The sequence below is a fragment of the Leopardus geoffroyi genome, chromosome A2, assembly GCF_018350155.1.
Source record: "Leopardus geoffroyi isolate Oge1 chromosome A2, O.geoffroyi_Oge1_pat1.0, whole genome shotgun sequence".
Taxonomy (NCBI): domain Eukaryota; kingdom Metazoa; phylum Chordata; class Mammalia; order Carnivora; family Felidae; genus Leopardus; species Leopardus geoffroyi.
This window is the reverse complement of record NC_059331.1, coordinates 54,897,021-54,912,152: the sequence shown is the minus strand read 5'-3', so window position 1 is coordinate 54,912,152 and position 15,132 is coordinate 54,897,021. Positions and strand designations below refer to the sequence as shown.

At 40.6% G+C, this 15,132-nt stretch overlaps 1 protein-coding gene and 1 long non-coding RNA gene across 5 annotated transcripts in view; one reads left to right on the top strand and one right to left on the bottom strand.

The window, feature by feature from the left end:
* Window positions 1-385, bottom strand: part of LOC123606017 — a 30,579-nt gene extending 30,194 nt beyond the window's left edge. Inside the window, exon 1 of the long non-coding RNA XR_006716046.1 lies at window positions 38-385. This is a non-coding gene — a long non-coding RNA (uncharacterized LOC123606017). The remainder of the gene's footprint in view (window positions 1-37) is intronic.
* The window catches only part of NR2C2 (nuclear receptor subfamily 2 group C member 2), a 99,627-nt gene that overhangs the window by 439 nt on the left and 84,056 nt on the right, over window positions 1-15,132 (top strand). The window contains exons 1-2 of one of the 4 annotated variants that reach the window (XM_045493913.1): window positions 668-1,106; window positions 13,126-13,209. The exons of 1 other annotated variant lie outside the window; for it this stretch is intronic. In XM_045493913.1, coding sequence (XP_045349869.1) covers window positions 13,150-13,209 — 60 coding nt within the window. In that variant the 5' untranslated portion in view covers window positions 668-1,106; window positions 13,126-13,149. Of the gene's footprint in view, window positions 1-667; window positions 1,107-10,116; window positions 10,219-13,125; window positions 13,210-15,132 lie in introns of those variants that run through there. 2 more of the 4 variants (XM_045493912.1, XM_045493911.1) reach the window with 2 other exon arrangements.

The following is a 15,132-nucleotide window of genomic DNA, read 5'->3' as shown; positions in this document are numbered from 1 at the left end:
GAGCCGCCGCGACGGCGGCTGAACCCGACCCTTTTACCTTTGCCACGGGGCGGCGGCGGCGGCGGCGCCGGACGCTTTGCATAGTGGGCCGGGCCGCTCCCCTCCCCTCCCCGCCCGCGGCCGGGCGAAGAGAGCGGGCTCCCCCTGACCGGCCCGGCCGGCGCGAGGGTGGGGGCGGAGGGGGAATGGCCGCGGCCCCGCCTCACAGCTGGCCCTCCGCCAGCGCCGCCATTTTGTTCTCGATGGAGATGGCTCCGGCTGGGCCGGGCTCCCCTCCTCCTCCCTTTCATCCTCCTCCTCCCTGCAGTCCCTCCTTCCCTAGTTCCCCGGCTCCTCGCCCCTCCGCTTCCCGCCCGCCGTTGGAGACCGCCGCGGCCCAACCGCCGTTTTTTCTGAAGGGAGGGTGGAGGAAAAGGAGGGAGGCGGGTGCGGGGCGCGACTTCATGAGCGATGGCTGGCCCGACCAACTGGTGCCCAGATAGGAGGGATGGGTCCTGTGGCCCCGCCCTCCGAGCTCTGCTGATTGGCTAGGACGGGAGGGGCGGTCCCCGCGGGGCGCGGGAGCCCTGGCGGGGCGGGAGCAGAGGCCGCGACGCGGCGTGAGGCTGGGGCGGTGGGGGCGGGGCCGGGGGCGGGGCGCGCGGGGGCGCGGCCTAGGTTAAGAGTCTGGGGCGCGCGGGGACGCGGCGAAGGGTTTGGCGCACGTTCCCTAGCCGTGGAATGCGTCCAGAATGAGTACCGTAGAACAATAGTAATAAAGGTGATGAAGTATCTAGAATCCACGGCGCTGGCTTGCGGGAAAGGCTTTTCGGAACCTGTACATCCTTCAGGGCTCCTTCCCGTGTTTTCGGCATGGCTGCGGTTGAATCCCTTCTGAGGCTCAATTTCCTGGACTGTAAAATGGGGAGAATGGTGGTTTTTGCCAGGCTATACCTCCCTTCTCAAGATCGGTTGAGGGTCTCTGCTCAGAAAATGGAGTCCAGACTACTTTGTGAACGGCAAAGTAATGTAAAAATGGTGTTCCTGTTGAAAGTAGGATGTAGAGCCATTGGGAAATGAAAAGCTTAAGGGCATTGAGGGCTTGACAGAACAGAGGTAAATCTGAGGTAATTCTAATTCGTGAATTAAATACTTACTTGCCTAGTTTGGTTCACTGGAGGATACATCCAGAGAACCAGCTAGACAAAGCTCTTGCCTTGCTAGAATTGGGGAGTGGGGTGAGTGGACATTAAAGAGATGATTAAAGAGTGGTCAATTTCATGAAAGAAATGAAATTAAACTGAGTGATGTATTAAAGGTCTGATGAGACTAATTTAAGTTAGATTAGATTAGGGAAGGTCTTTTATGAGGTGGTGATGTTTGAGCAGAGGAACCCAAGGGAGAAATAGTGTTCTAGAGAGAGTGAACAGCAAGCGTAAAGGCCCGGGAGGGCAAGTGTCCCTGGTGTGATTGAATAGGCCAGTTGTGGCTGGAGAGTGGTTCGAACTAGTTCATTGTCCTTCCCATTATCCCACTGACCTCCAGGCTAAAGTCTGTGAACTATAACAAAGGTAATGTAGATAAATCTTCAATTTAATAGAGCCTGGGTGGCTCGGTTAAGCGTCCGACTGTTGGTTTCGGCTGGGGTCATGATCCCGCGGTTTGTGGGTTCTAGCCCCGCATTGGGCTCCCGGCTGACAGTGTGGAGCCTGCTTCGGATTCTCTACCTCACGCCCCTCCCCCTGCTCGCTCTGTCTCTCTCAAAAAAAAAAAAAAAAAAAAAAAAAAATACAGCCATCAAATGAATTACTAATGAATACGTGACTGGGGTGTGGGGGGAAGGCTTCAAAATCACTTCTAGATTCAAATCTTTTGTTAGTGTCTCATACCCGTCTTCAGTTCATAAAGTATTTGCCACGTGCCACTAATACCTCAGGCACTAGGTGACTAAGACGCTGATCTGGGTCAGTTATGCGAATGTGTTTCTATACATGTGAGTTCTGTTCTCTCCTCTGCGTGTATATATGCACACACATATACACACACACATAAAATGTTTTAAACGGAAGCTAAATACTGTTGTAGTTAACTGTCAACATTTACCAGCTGTCTGACTTTGGATAACTTCCTTAACTTTTTGAGCCTCAGTGTTTTCATCTGGACAGCAATAGAGCCTTCTTTTTAGAATTGAGGATTAAATGAGTTAATCTAAATAAAGAACTTAGAAAATTGCCTAGCACATAGTAAATACTGATAATTGGAGTTGTCATTATGAAGCACTAGCTGTTGGGCAAAGACCTTAGACTAGTTAAGTGATATAAACTGAAATTTTTATGCAGTGTGGTATAGGGGCAAAACACTGGGTTAGAATTAGTTTCAGCTCTTTTCCTTTTGGCTGTCACTTGGCATCCAGACCAAAAGTTTATTTAGAAAACAAAGTAGAGGAACTAAATAGTACTAATGAAAGAATGGGGTGCTTTACAATTTACAAATCTCTTTTACAGGCTTTACATTGTTCAAGCCCCACTAGAACCCATGTTATGGTACACTATTTTCCTGCTTCCTATTGTAAGAACTTTCTAAGACTTATTTCTTATCTCTGTATCCCTAGCTCCCTGTGCACTAAACACGGTGGCCTGCTTTCAACTTCCTTAACGGTGTGGCTTACCTTTACCCCAGGTCGTTTCACGTGCTCTTTCTTCCCTTCACTTCAGACTTTCACATGCCTGCCCTTTCCTCCACATATCCCCCATCCTCCAGTCCCCTGCGGATCTCAGCTCAAGCATCACTTCCTCAGGGAAGCCCTCTCTGTTGCCCACTATTTGTCTAGATCAGATTCTATTACTTTACACTGTGTTCTTTTTCCTTGTATCTCACTTTTTAATTACACACTGTTATGATTGATTGATGTCTGTTCCCCTTACCATACTGTAAACTTTGTGACAACAGGAATCATTTTATGCACCTTTATATTCCCAGCACTTAGCAGAGTATCTGGTACTATTTGTTGAGTGAATGAATTGTTGATAACTTTTGATATCACAGATAACTAAGTTGCTGCTCTTAAATGATGCCTTTTTATATGGGCTTGCTTGGCAATTCACATAGCAGTGCCAGCAATAAAATGTCTGTTGTGGTATTTGGATGAATTTAGGAATTGGTCCCTCACAGATACGGCACTGCCTAGAGATGTAAATATGGGTAAAATAACCCAGATTAATCCCTTTTTACCCACTTAGGTGTTGATTTGTGTTTATCTTTTTAAAACAAGAAGTAGATAATTTAATAGTTATAAGTTAAATCTCATGAACATTAATGAGCTCATATGAAACTCATTAATAAGTAAATAGCCCAAATATAATGTCATTTCTCTGTCACAGGGGATCAGAGAACAGAAAAGAAGACTTTAGTGGGTTTGCAGGGAGTTGAGAGTTGGAAGTCTCTGTGGCCGTTAATTTTAAATATTTATTTTTCCAAAGAGAAATTGATTCATGCAATGGAATTACTGAAAATCACCCTTTAATTGCTTTACCAAGGTTAAAAGCAGATTTTTATGCAGTATCTGTCAAGCTTCTACTGAAAGGTCTGGTTAATAGAACATTTTGTTTATATAATACAGATTTTTAAAATAAAATGTTACAGTAGTTTGAAAACAACAGTAACATTTTTATTTAATACTTTGTTTATTTTTGGATGTTTCTTTTCTAACCTGTTCAAGGATTTTTTTGGTATCACTTGTTCAGTTCAGCACTCTTGATTCCTTGAACTAATTACTCAGGGTGAGCAAAAAACTGATAGTTTCCTTATTATTTTATATCATTAAATTATTTATTTCCTCAATAGTTGTATTGATGGTGATCTTGAAATTTTGTTTGAACATGCCTTTATAGAAAAAAGAAAAACCCTGTGTTAATAACATAACTTATTAGGTTTGAGAATTGTCTCCAAGGAGTCAAGTGACAGTGTAGCACCTGTCTCTGAAACCTTGAGTGGGTAGCCTCTTAGAGGCTTATACATTCCTCACTTGAAATATGGGGAGGGAGGAGCCAACACTGAGATGGGGGTCAGGAGTAGGGAGGGGCCAGTTACTATCTAAATGACTTATAGAACGAGGCAGGTGGGCCTTTGTAGAGCAGCCCTCTTTCAAACCATAGCATTGAACCACTGGCCTCATGTATCTAGCTGCCTGAGTGTGACATATTGAGGGCTTTCATTTGGGATTTTATCTTTGAGTTCTCTACCTATGTGTCAAATTCTTTCGTCCCAAAGCACCTCACAAAGCAGATATTGGTCAGTCCCCTTTAACCAATGCCACTTAGGGAAATCGGTGAAGGAATCCATATTACAGTTTATCAAGCCCAATCTCACACCTTGATGCAAAACTCCCCAGCTGGTTATGAGGAGCTTAAATAATGTTGACTTTTCCCCTCCCTGTATGAATACCATCTCTAACCTGATAGACACATTCATGCTATCACTCATTGTAAAAAATATATTCTTTATTTGTTATAGTTTGACCTGCCTTCAACATAACATGCCTAGAGGCCAAGATTCATTTTGTAATTCTCTCCCATCCTGCCATTCCTTCTCCACGTCCCTTGTCACAGTGCTGCCACCTGCTTCCCATGCTCTCTTCAGTGCCCTGAGTGCTAGAGATTTTTAAGCAGCAGGAGCTCTGTTGCCAAAAGGCAGGCCTGCCTGGGACCAACTCAGCTAGTATAGCTACAATGATGAGGGAGAGTGTATGCATACAGAGAGTGAAAGCCCAGATCAAGGCACTGGCATGGGGGCATTGTTAGGGGGACAATATGAACAGATTCATGTCCCTGGCATCTGGGAGTCTTAGAGTAGAAGGGTGGGAGGGGAGTTGTTTAAGATGTGAAAGGAATAGACTAGCTCAGAGACTCAACTGTCCTTTCTGATTTTAACTGCTACACTCTAGGTAGTTAGTCTATAATGATGAAAGCAAACCTCAGGGACAAAGTGTAATTTTTAGGGACAATAAAAATTACTTCCCCCACTATAATAAGAAGCCTTCATGAGAAGTCTTTATAGGTAAAACCTTTCATTTCTTAATTATCGACAGTAACCAAAGATTCTAATTCCTGGAAATGTTAATATTGTTGTAGAGAGATTTCATTCCAAGTGTTAAAAAAGATAGCTTTCTCTTCTGTTTGGACTAGTAGTCAGAGGTATGAGAGGGTTGAAAATGAAAAATCGCCTCAAACTTGAAGCCTTCATGGTTTTACTGGGAACCACCTTATTTATATCTTACCTGGCTGCCCACACATGCAGCCTCAAGAAACTCCCAATAACTGCCTGCCTCTAGGTGGCTGAGAAAGATACACAACAGAGATTGGATGGCTTTTGAGAAGTTACACAATGCCAGCAGGCTTCATGGTACATTTGCCCAGTAGTATTTATTGAACAGTGAATCTGATTATTATTTGCAAAACATTTCAGAAATGCCATTTGTACTATCTTCGTTCTTTTTCTCTCCCCCTTCTGCATTGCTTCTGCAGTAATGCATCTTTTTACTAGGTTGGTTAAGTGAATGGCCTGGAATTACTCTTTTTTTTAACTTTTTTTTTTTTTTTAATATTTATTCATTTTTGAGAGTGAGAGAGACAGAGCTTGAGTGGGGGAGAGGGAGACACAGAATCTGAAGCAGGGTCCAGGCTCTGAGCTGTCAGCACAGGGCCCGATGCAGGGCTTGAACTCACAGGCTGTGAGACCATGACCTGAGCTGAAGCCAGACGCTTAACCAACTGAGCCACCCAGGCACCCCAATAGCCTGGAATTATTTAAAAAATCACCTTTCACCATGGTTAAAAGCACATATTCTAAAGTATGTCAGCCCCTGGCTGAGAAGACTGGCAATTAGAATATATTTGTTGACTTATTCGATACAATACAGATTTTTAAAACTTTAAATTTATAATACATGTTTCTTTTCTGAGGAGGGAAAAGAGTCAATTTTTAAAAATAAGTATCAGATTACTAATTGGGTGGGACTAGATCAGAAATTTCTGTGAGCAATACTGAACATAAATTACATATTTTGGAATTAGTGGTTGTGTAAATGAGTTATTAAGTGGTCTAGCTTATGTTCCCTTAGATAATAAACTAGTCTTCTGTCACTTTTTAAAATTCCTTTCCCTCGACGTCTGTTTTCTGGGAAACTATTTTGAAGGGCACTGTGGTATAGAGAGAATGTTGTGATTTTAGAGACAGGCCTGAGTTAGAATCCTAGGTCTGTCTCTTACTAACCAGATGACTTGAAACAAGTTGATTAAAATTCTGAGTCTTTTTTTGTCAGTATTGGTGGAGCTCATACTTAGAAGGTGTGTTAAAGATTAAATGATGCCTAGTTTGATGTAAGACACAGTAGATGCTCAGGAAATCTATCCTGCTTTCCTTCCATTCATCCATCCATCCATATTTCATGCTAATAGAAATGAAGAGAGTCTGTGTCACCCTTACACTTGGGCCCTTGGTAAGGGAGGCAATCACCCATTAGGGTACATGTTTTTTAGGGGAAGTCTCCATATAGAAGATTGTAGTGCTGCTCCCATAGAATAGGAACTGCATGTAGGTTAGAGTCACTACTCTTCCCCACTATTCATTCACTCCTCTCCTCATCTCCCCAGGCCCATCACACACACACTAATGCTGCCCCTTTGTTATAGTCCAGACCTGACCTGTAATATGGAAGAAATAGGTTTCCTGTGGAGGGTGGGAAATCATCTGACCCCAAAGCTAAATAATCTTTGAGTCTAAATAATGTCAGAGTTTCTGATAAAAAGATGTATATCTGAACCCGAGACATCTCTGTGAGCATCTTTTCTGTTGATGAACATTTATATTATGCTCAGTTTGCCACTTGATTTCTATTTCCTGATTGTAAGGCTTGATCTAGGATTTCAGGTCTTCAGATATGTATTTCTTATTTTTTAGTTCTCAGGCAATCCAGATTCTTCAATTTTTATTTTCCCATGAGTATAAAAAGACTTCTGACAATCACAGCATAATAAACTTAAACTGAGTAGCTTGTACCTATCAAGAAGTTCTCGGGGCACCTGGGTTGCTCAGTTGGTTAAGCGTCTGACTCTTGATTTCTGCTCAGGTCATGATCTCATGGTTCATGAGTTCTAGGCCCATATCAGACTCTGCGCTGACAGCATGGAGCCTGCTTGGGATTCTCTCTCTTTCTGTTCCTCCTCCACGTGTGTGTGCACACTCTTGCTCTCTCTTTTTCTCAAAATAAATAAACTTTAAAAAAAAGTTCTATGCCCAGAAGTATTTTGCAAATAGTTATTAGCTTGTTTTTAAATATTTGTGAGATTTATCCTAATTCAAGCCTTTCATTTTGCCCAGTTGTATAATTTAACAATAAATTACAAATGCTATGTGAGCATATTTTATTTGTGTGTGTATACATTACATATTTATACACATTTATTTGGATCTTATGTCAAAATGAAAGACCTGTTCCTAGTTATATATTGCATTATACAATTTGAATTTTTGCTTTCAAATTTCTTTGAGAAAGCAAAAGCGCCACCATCTCCTTATAGCAATGGTAGCCACCATGTATTGCATGTTTACTGTATGCCAGCCTCAGTGTTAGGCTCTTGACATACATGTGTAAGATCTAATCTTCAATCTTCCCAATAACCTCATGCAGTATGGTATCAGAGAGATCAGCTTAGTGTCAGAGCCTCAAAAACCTGATATATTTGCTTTAGTGGGAAAATACTAAGACTAGATATTTTGAATGTTATATAATTATGGGCCATGCAGTACATAAATATGGATGGTATAAATCAGTTGATTGTAATGGGGAAGGCAACTCACTCATTCCTGTCAGTGAGGACAATTTCCTTGTCCCAGGACTTGTTTATTGTTATTTGAGACACTCCTAAGCCTTCCCCTGTGGGGAGCATAGCTGGTCTATCCTGGTGACTGGCTGACTTGGGGATTCAGGTGTTCCCAGTCAGAGACCAGCTTTCACTACTCTGGGGTCTGTAGCCCTGCTTGACTAAAGAAATCCTGGTTGCAAAATTTGGTCAGCTGTACACTTTTTGTGAGCCTAGAATAGTTTATTCAATGTGTTCTTTGCTTTTTTATTGTTAAAAGTTATATTGATCTACTTGTATTTGAAAGGATTTATGTTGTAAAACCTAACATCACATAAGACCAACCAATAATAGTTTTACTTCATCATTCTGGGGTCTGTATCAATTTTTATATATTGTGCCCTGTTGTCATTTATGTGCTATACAAGAAAAACTCTGCAGTTCAAGTTAAGTTTAAGAGACTCTACCTTCATCCCTGGCCTTGCTGCCACCACTTTCTAACTTCCCTTCCATGTACAGCCTCTCCTTTTCCATCATCTCTCCACACTGTTGCTCAAAGGTTTTTCGGTTGTTTTTTGTTTGTTTGTTTGTTTTTGTTCTTTTGAAAATCCAGATGTGATCACTTCATTTCTCTGACAAACCTCTGGTAGTTATCTGTTGTCTGCAGTGTCAGCCTTTCGCCTCCCCTGATCTCTCCAGCAGTTTCCCACCAGATTGCCTGCTGTTCCTTGAATATGCCATTCTCCTTCATACCTGCCAGTTTGTATGAGCCGTCCCTTCTGCTTAGAACTCTCCCCCTGTTACCCCATTCTTTTCTTACTAAATTTCCATTCTTCACTCAAGACCCAGTTTAACTAGCTCCTTCTCCTTTAAAACTGTCATTGGCTCCCATAGGCAGAGGGAGATGCTTTTTCCTTTGGACATTCATTGTAGCATTTAAATTGCAGAGCTATTACATTTTCCTGCTTAAGTTCTTCAGGGGCAAGGACTGCTCCTCCTCCTCCTCTTCCTCTTTTTCTTCTTATTCTTCTTATTGTTCTTATTATTAATCTTCAGCAATTAGTCCATTGCCACTTCAGAGCAGTTGCTTTCAAAGGTTGATGGTCTTGCATTTGATTAATTTAAAACCAACATAGAAAAATTTACTGTAGCAGCTTTTTTTTTTTTTTTTTTTTTTTTACTAGAGATACTTGCTCTTATAGCTCTTTTGGCAACTAATCAGATTCTTTTTTCAGAAGCGTTATTGTACATGTGGGCAATCTTCAAGGGTTAGGGACTTGAGCGGGTTGGGCTCCACCCTTTTTAGACCTCAGGTTCCTGTACAAAGAGCTACTTTAGTGTTTTGTCCGCAGTGGTTATTGCAGTGCCTGGAGTGTAGTAACCACTCAATAAGTGTTACTTACTATGAGTATTACCATGTTTACTGTGCGCTCCACCAGCCAAGAAGGTTGTTGATACTTTGTCTGATTTGTGGTATCAAAACAATAAATTGTTTTTTTTTTTTTCCAGATCAAATGCAAATTTATATTGTGCTAGTGAGTATGGTTTTTCAAACTACATGTAGACACAACTGACTGTTTTCCTGGAGCTTCTCATTCTAGGGAGACACCCCTAATTGATGACCCTTGCCCAGTACCCTTTCCAAAACTCTCTACCCTTCCTTCTCACTGTGATCTTTCTGTCTCTAGGACTGCCTATGGCTGAGGTAGCAGTGAGAAAAGCTCTCAGGTGAGAGTCTTACCCCCTGATTTAATGTTTTCTCTCACTGCTTGACATTGCCTGAGGATTGTTTTACTTCTTAACATTGTGATATCCTGGAGAAAGAAGCCTCTGTATCTTTCTTACTTATATGTGAGGATAGGCTATGGTTTGTTACAACATATTTTCAAAAATGATGAAATGGAAAATATTTTTCTGAAATAACCTTTTCACTTACCTGTTCTTAGTGAATTTAAATCTTTATTGAAAGCCCTTGCGGGGCGCCTGGGTGGCTCAGTCGGTTAAGCGGCCGACTTCGGCTCAGGTCATGATCTCGCGGTCCGTGAGTTCGAGCCCTGCGTCGGGCTCTGTGCTGACAGCTCAGAGCCTGGAGCCTGTTTCAGATTCTCTGTCTCCCTCTCTCTGACCCTCCCCCGTTTATGCTCTGTCTCTCTCTGTCTCAAAAATAAATAAACGTTAAAAAAAAAAATTTTTTTTTTAAAGAAAGCCCTTGCTTTTCATAGTTTCTCTTTCATTTTCTCTCTCCCACTCTTTGTCTCTGCTTGTTTTTCCAGAAGGTGCACTTTCGTCCTTGTTCATTTTTAAGCAGCTTGGAAAGCTGCTGTTTGATGATGCCTGACATTGTTTTGGAGGAAGAAAACCAACAGTGAGATCAAGAATTGTAAGAATTCCAAATGTGTAAAGAAAGGTTGCTGCTCTGGTTTTGAGTGCTTGAGATGATCTAGGAAGTTGATGTGTGGGAGAAGACGGCAAGGTTGGGGACACTTGCCCTAACAGAGAGCAAGACTTCTCAGAAAGCTGCAGTAATAAGATAATGGTAGTGGCATGTGGAGAAAGATAGTAGAACAGTAGTGGAACAGAATGGAGAACTTAGAATTATAGCCACATGTATAGGGTAGCCTGAGATGTGGCAGAGGTGGCATTACAGATTAGTAGGGGAAAAGATTGTTCAAAAATGGTGCTGGAAAATTGACTATCCGCACAGGAAGAAAATTAATTGGATCCTTCTCACCAAGCTCAAGAATCCATTTCACGTAGATTGAGGATTTATATGTGAGGGACAGAGATAAAACTCCTAAACATTTATAAGAAATACATAAAGTTATACTTATGACCCTAGGGTAGGACAGGATTTTCATAAATAAAACATAAAAGTACAACCTGTAAAATAAATATTGATAAATTCAACCTTACTAAATTTAGGAACTTCCATTCATCAAAAGACAGCATAAAGAAAGTAAACAAACATGCCACAGGGTAGGAGATGTTTAGTTTAATATTTAGAATATCCAGAATATTTACTTTTTCTAAGTTAAACAGGTTAACTACTGCTTCTCTATGACCTAATATCTATAATCACTGGTCATTAGCAGTATCTTGGGACAGCTCCTTCTCCCCCAGCCTTATCTGAGACTAATTGGTCCTGCAAATTTAATGTTAAAGTTGAGTCATTACAGAAAGTTTTCTGAGTTACAAAGTCTCCATCAGGCGGTCATCTATAAAATCCACTTCAGCTCAAAACTTAAAGGATCAAGCTACCTCTTTTAGGGAAACCCAATAGAAAGTTACACCTTTCTAGTATTTTTTATTTCTATACTGCTCAATAATATTTCCCTAACAATATTTCTATAATATTCAAATTCATATATTTCTTGTATCAAACTGCATCAATAACAGCAACAGAAATTCTAACAATCCTAAAAGTGATTAAATTAATAGTTACATCTGCATGTTTGGATTTTATTTCTTAATATAAAATACCTATTGGTTATTTATCCATTTGATTCCTTAGAGAGTTCTCATTTACTGTTTTGAGAAGAAAGATTAGAACTCTAGACTTTTCACATGCAATAATTGTGGGGTTTTGTTTGTTTTTGTTTTTGTTTTTGTTTTTGAGAAGGAGAGAGAGCCCGCAAGCAGGGCAGGGGCAAAGAGAGAGGAGGGGGACAGAGGATCTAAAGCAGGCTCTAGGATCTACACTGACAGGAAACAGCCCGATGAAGGGCTCAACTTAGGAACCTGAGATCATGACCTGAGCAGAAGTCAAAAGCTTAAACCTCTTGAGCCACCCAGGTGTCCCAATAATTGTGTTTTTAATAATAGTCAGTAGATTTTCTGGTACCCGTGAAGTGATGCATTTTTCTTCCTTTCCTGTTAGTTGGAACCAAACAATAACTGGGAAAAAAGACCAGAGTGTTCTTCTGAATCACTGACACTGGTGACCTGGTATCATTGGAGCAGGTGGTACAGTATGTGCTCTCACAGGATTTTGACTCTTTGGAGGCAGGGGTCAGTTCTTTTATGTTTGTCAGTCACAGTTTCATGCCTCCATTTCTTTCTCATTGCCATTTTGGCAACAAAATAATCTGAAAGAGAATTAATGATAATAGATGTGGATATTTAATAGTAGATAGAATAATATGGAAAGTTACCAGAGAGTAAAAAAGTTTCAAAGAGATCAGTGCTTGAAATACTTTAGTTAAGAACTACTGGAAAGTGTTTTATAAAATTGCATTTTCCAGTTTATGATTAAGGAAGGGCCAAGCAAATGGACTGTGTATGCATTTGTGTATATAACACACTTCATGTGGTTCTATATAGTTTTTATATGTATTGCTGGAAATAAATTATATAAAAATTACACAAGAGCTTTTTTTCTCCTATTCACCATGAGACCTGTGCATTCAATAATAAAGTCTTTCTGATTTGTCCAGGAATTAGATCCAAAGTGGATCTCTTTATCCTGAATTCTTGTGGAAGACTTATTGGAATGGGGTTTAGGGACTATTTAGGGGAGCTATGTCTTTAGACCTAAAGACACCAGGCGGGGGGAAGGGGTGGGGGCTGTTTCATTAATAGTGCTTTGCATTCAAGTGATCCTGACCCAGGAGACCAGCACACTTTTTGGTCTATAGATGCTTTTCCTCAACTTTTACAAATGAGGGCACTATTTTTTCTATTAATAAAAAGCTGAAATATCTCATTTTCTAATTTAATGAGGACTTTAAAACATAAATTGGTGTATTTATGGGTACCATGTTCTTAGCCCACTTTAGTAATGTAGTCTCCTTACTTCTTTGCTAGTGCTGGTGTTTGCCTTTCAACCTGTGAGGTGTGTTAGCACCTGGGCAGGGTTTTGCTCCTCACATTGCCGCTGGTAAGAGAAGTATAGTTGATGATAGCAATCTAGTGCTCTGTATCTAAGGTTGATCTCACACCTTTCTCAGATAGCCACCTTCTTTTTCAGCATAATGTGACTGGGAGCTATCCAAAAAGGTGTGATTCCCACCTCCCTGAGAGGTGAACCAAGCTGTTACAACCCAAGGGTCTTGATAATTCCAGGGGAAGTCTTGTTTCCAAATTGAAATGTTTCTGCTAATTGATTTTGATACCTGTAATTGAAGAAGCTGGTGCAGCATATCCAGATATGCTTAGCCTAGTAACTGTGTCTTCTATAGAGGGTAGAATCTGCACAAGACACTACCAAAGATGAGTTTTGATTTCTGATATTTTTCAAGTAGCCTGGTTTCTCCCCACCTGATAGAAGTTGCTGCATCTTTCCAAACAGGTTCTCTAATGATCTTGCTTCACCATGGCTACAAATATGGAGGGGCTGGTTCAGCACAGAGTGGGGACCCAGCAGGTGGCTGAGGTGAGTGACAGGGGCTAGCACAATAGCTGGCACCCTTGCTTTTTGAAAGGAAAAGTACATCCGTGTCCTCTGTTGTTTGAAAACAGTCCCAATGAAGTCAGCATGAAGTCCAAATCCAAAGCAGGATGCTGCCGTGGAAGAAAAAAAAGACGACAAGAACATTTACTCCTAACATTTCTTTACATGAGGAGGGTGGCCTAGCTGCATACAATAAGGTGACTTTTAAAAAGTTTACCTTAAGGGGCACCTGGGTGACTCAGTTAAGTGTCCATCTCTTGATTTTGGCTTAGATCATGATCTCGCGGTTTGTGAATTCAAGCCCTGTGTCAGGCTCTGCACTGACAGTGCAGAGCCTGCTTGGGATTCTCTCTCTCTGCCCTTCCCCTGCTTGTGCTGTCTCTCTCTTTCTCTCTCAAAATAAATGAATACACTTTAAAAAAAAAAAAAAAAAAAGCTTACCTTAAACCAGAAACAAAAAGAATCCAGTAGTTAATCAAATTTGTGATTATAGTTTTAACTCCAAGCCTCTGTCTTAGTTTCTTGCATACTTGATACTTTGTTAATACTGTGATATGGTAGAAAGCCCAGTTCAGTGCAGTTTGCAGTCATTATTGACCAACTACCATGTGCTAGGGATTTGGGGAAGTGCTGAGGAATCTGGAGGTAAATGAGCCATTGGTCCTCCTATAGCGGTCTCAGAGCCTAGTGAAGGAGTAATTGAAAATCAGGGTGAGAAGTGTAACTCCATGTGAGGAAGGTGATCCTGGAGGGGGTGTTGAATAACATGTAAACATTTATCAGACCCAAAGAAGTGGGATGAAGAACTCTGCAGCTGATACTGGGGAGGGCATCCTAAGTCAGAAACCTGTATCACGTCAGGACAGTGACATGAAATAGCTGGTATGTTCGGGCAACTTGAGGTGTAAAGGAGAAAAGTTGGGCCAAATCTTTTCACTCTGGACCAGGCCTATGCAAGGGCTTTAGTCCATGCAACAACCGTTTAAAGTTGGTATTATCATTATTCCCATTTCATAGGTGAGGAAACCAAGGCTCAACGACAGAAGCGATTGGCCAAGGCTACACTGATCTAGTTCTATTTCACTTCTTCCAGAGTTCCTTCAGTAAATCATGCATCATACTGTAACCAGGAACTATTAGAAGGATTCAGATTTGTACTTTTGAACCAATATTCATATCTCTAAGGCAAAAATACAAATTTACCAAAAAATGAGCATTTAAAGAAAGAATTTAAAAAGATAAAAAGTAAGTACACACATTCCAGTTTAAACCAATAAAAATGGTGAGCAGATTTTCTAAATTTTGGATCAACCATTAACTTTAAGGGCCATATTCCCCCAGTAAATAATGATTAATATTCACTGAAGATGAAAGCAGATAGATTTCATAAATTTTTTAATATTATATTTTTGAAAGGGTTATTAGAGCTGTGGAAGTATTAGGTTTAAAATGCCTGTGTTTATTTGTTGCTTTAGTTTATAGTAGGAATAATTAGCCTGGAAATCATTATGTTGGTTTTCAAATAGTTAGGGTTATTTTGCATTTGATACAGTTTCCAGCTGTTTTGGAGACTAATGTATAGATTACTAGGAGAATCATTAATTCTTTAGGGGAAGAGATTAGTATAGGAATTTACAGTAGTAATCTATAGTAACCAATAGTGTATGTGATCAGAAACTTTGCTAGCTAAAATTTTCTGTCAGATACCTTATTTCCTTAAGGAAATGGAATTTCATATATTAGTGCAACTATTATTTCCCATGGCAAAAAAAGTGCATTTTTAGGACACTTCCAAAATAATAGAAGGCATTCTTCCTTTGGAGCACAAAAGCAATCTTATTTAAAATATTCCCTAGATTTCTTTGCAGTTAGTTTAGTGGATAAGTATGTGTATTGTGTTCTTTG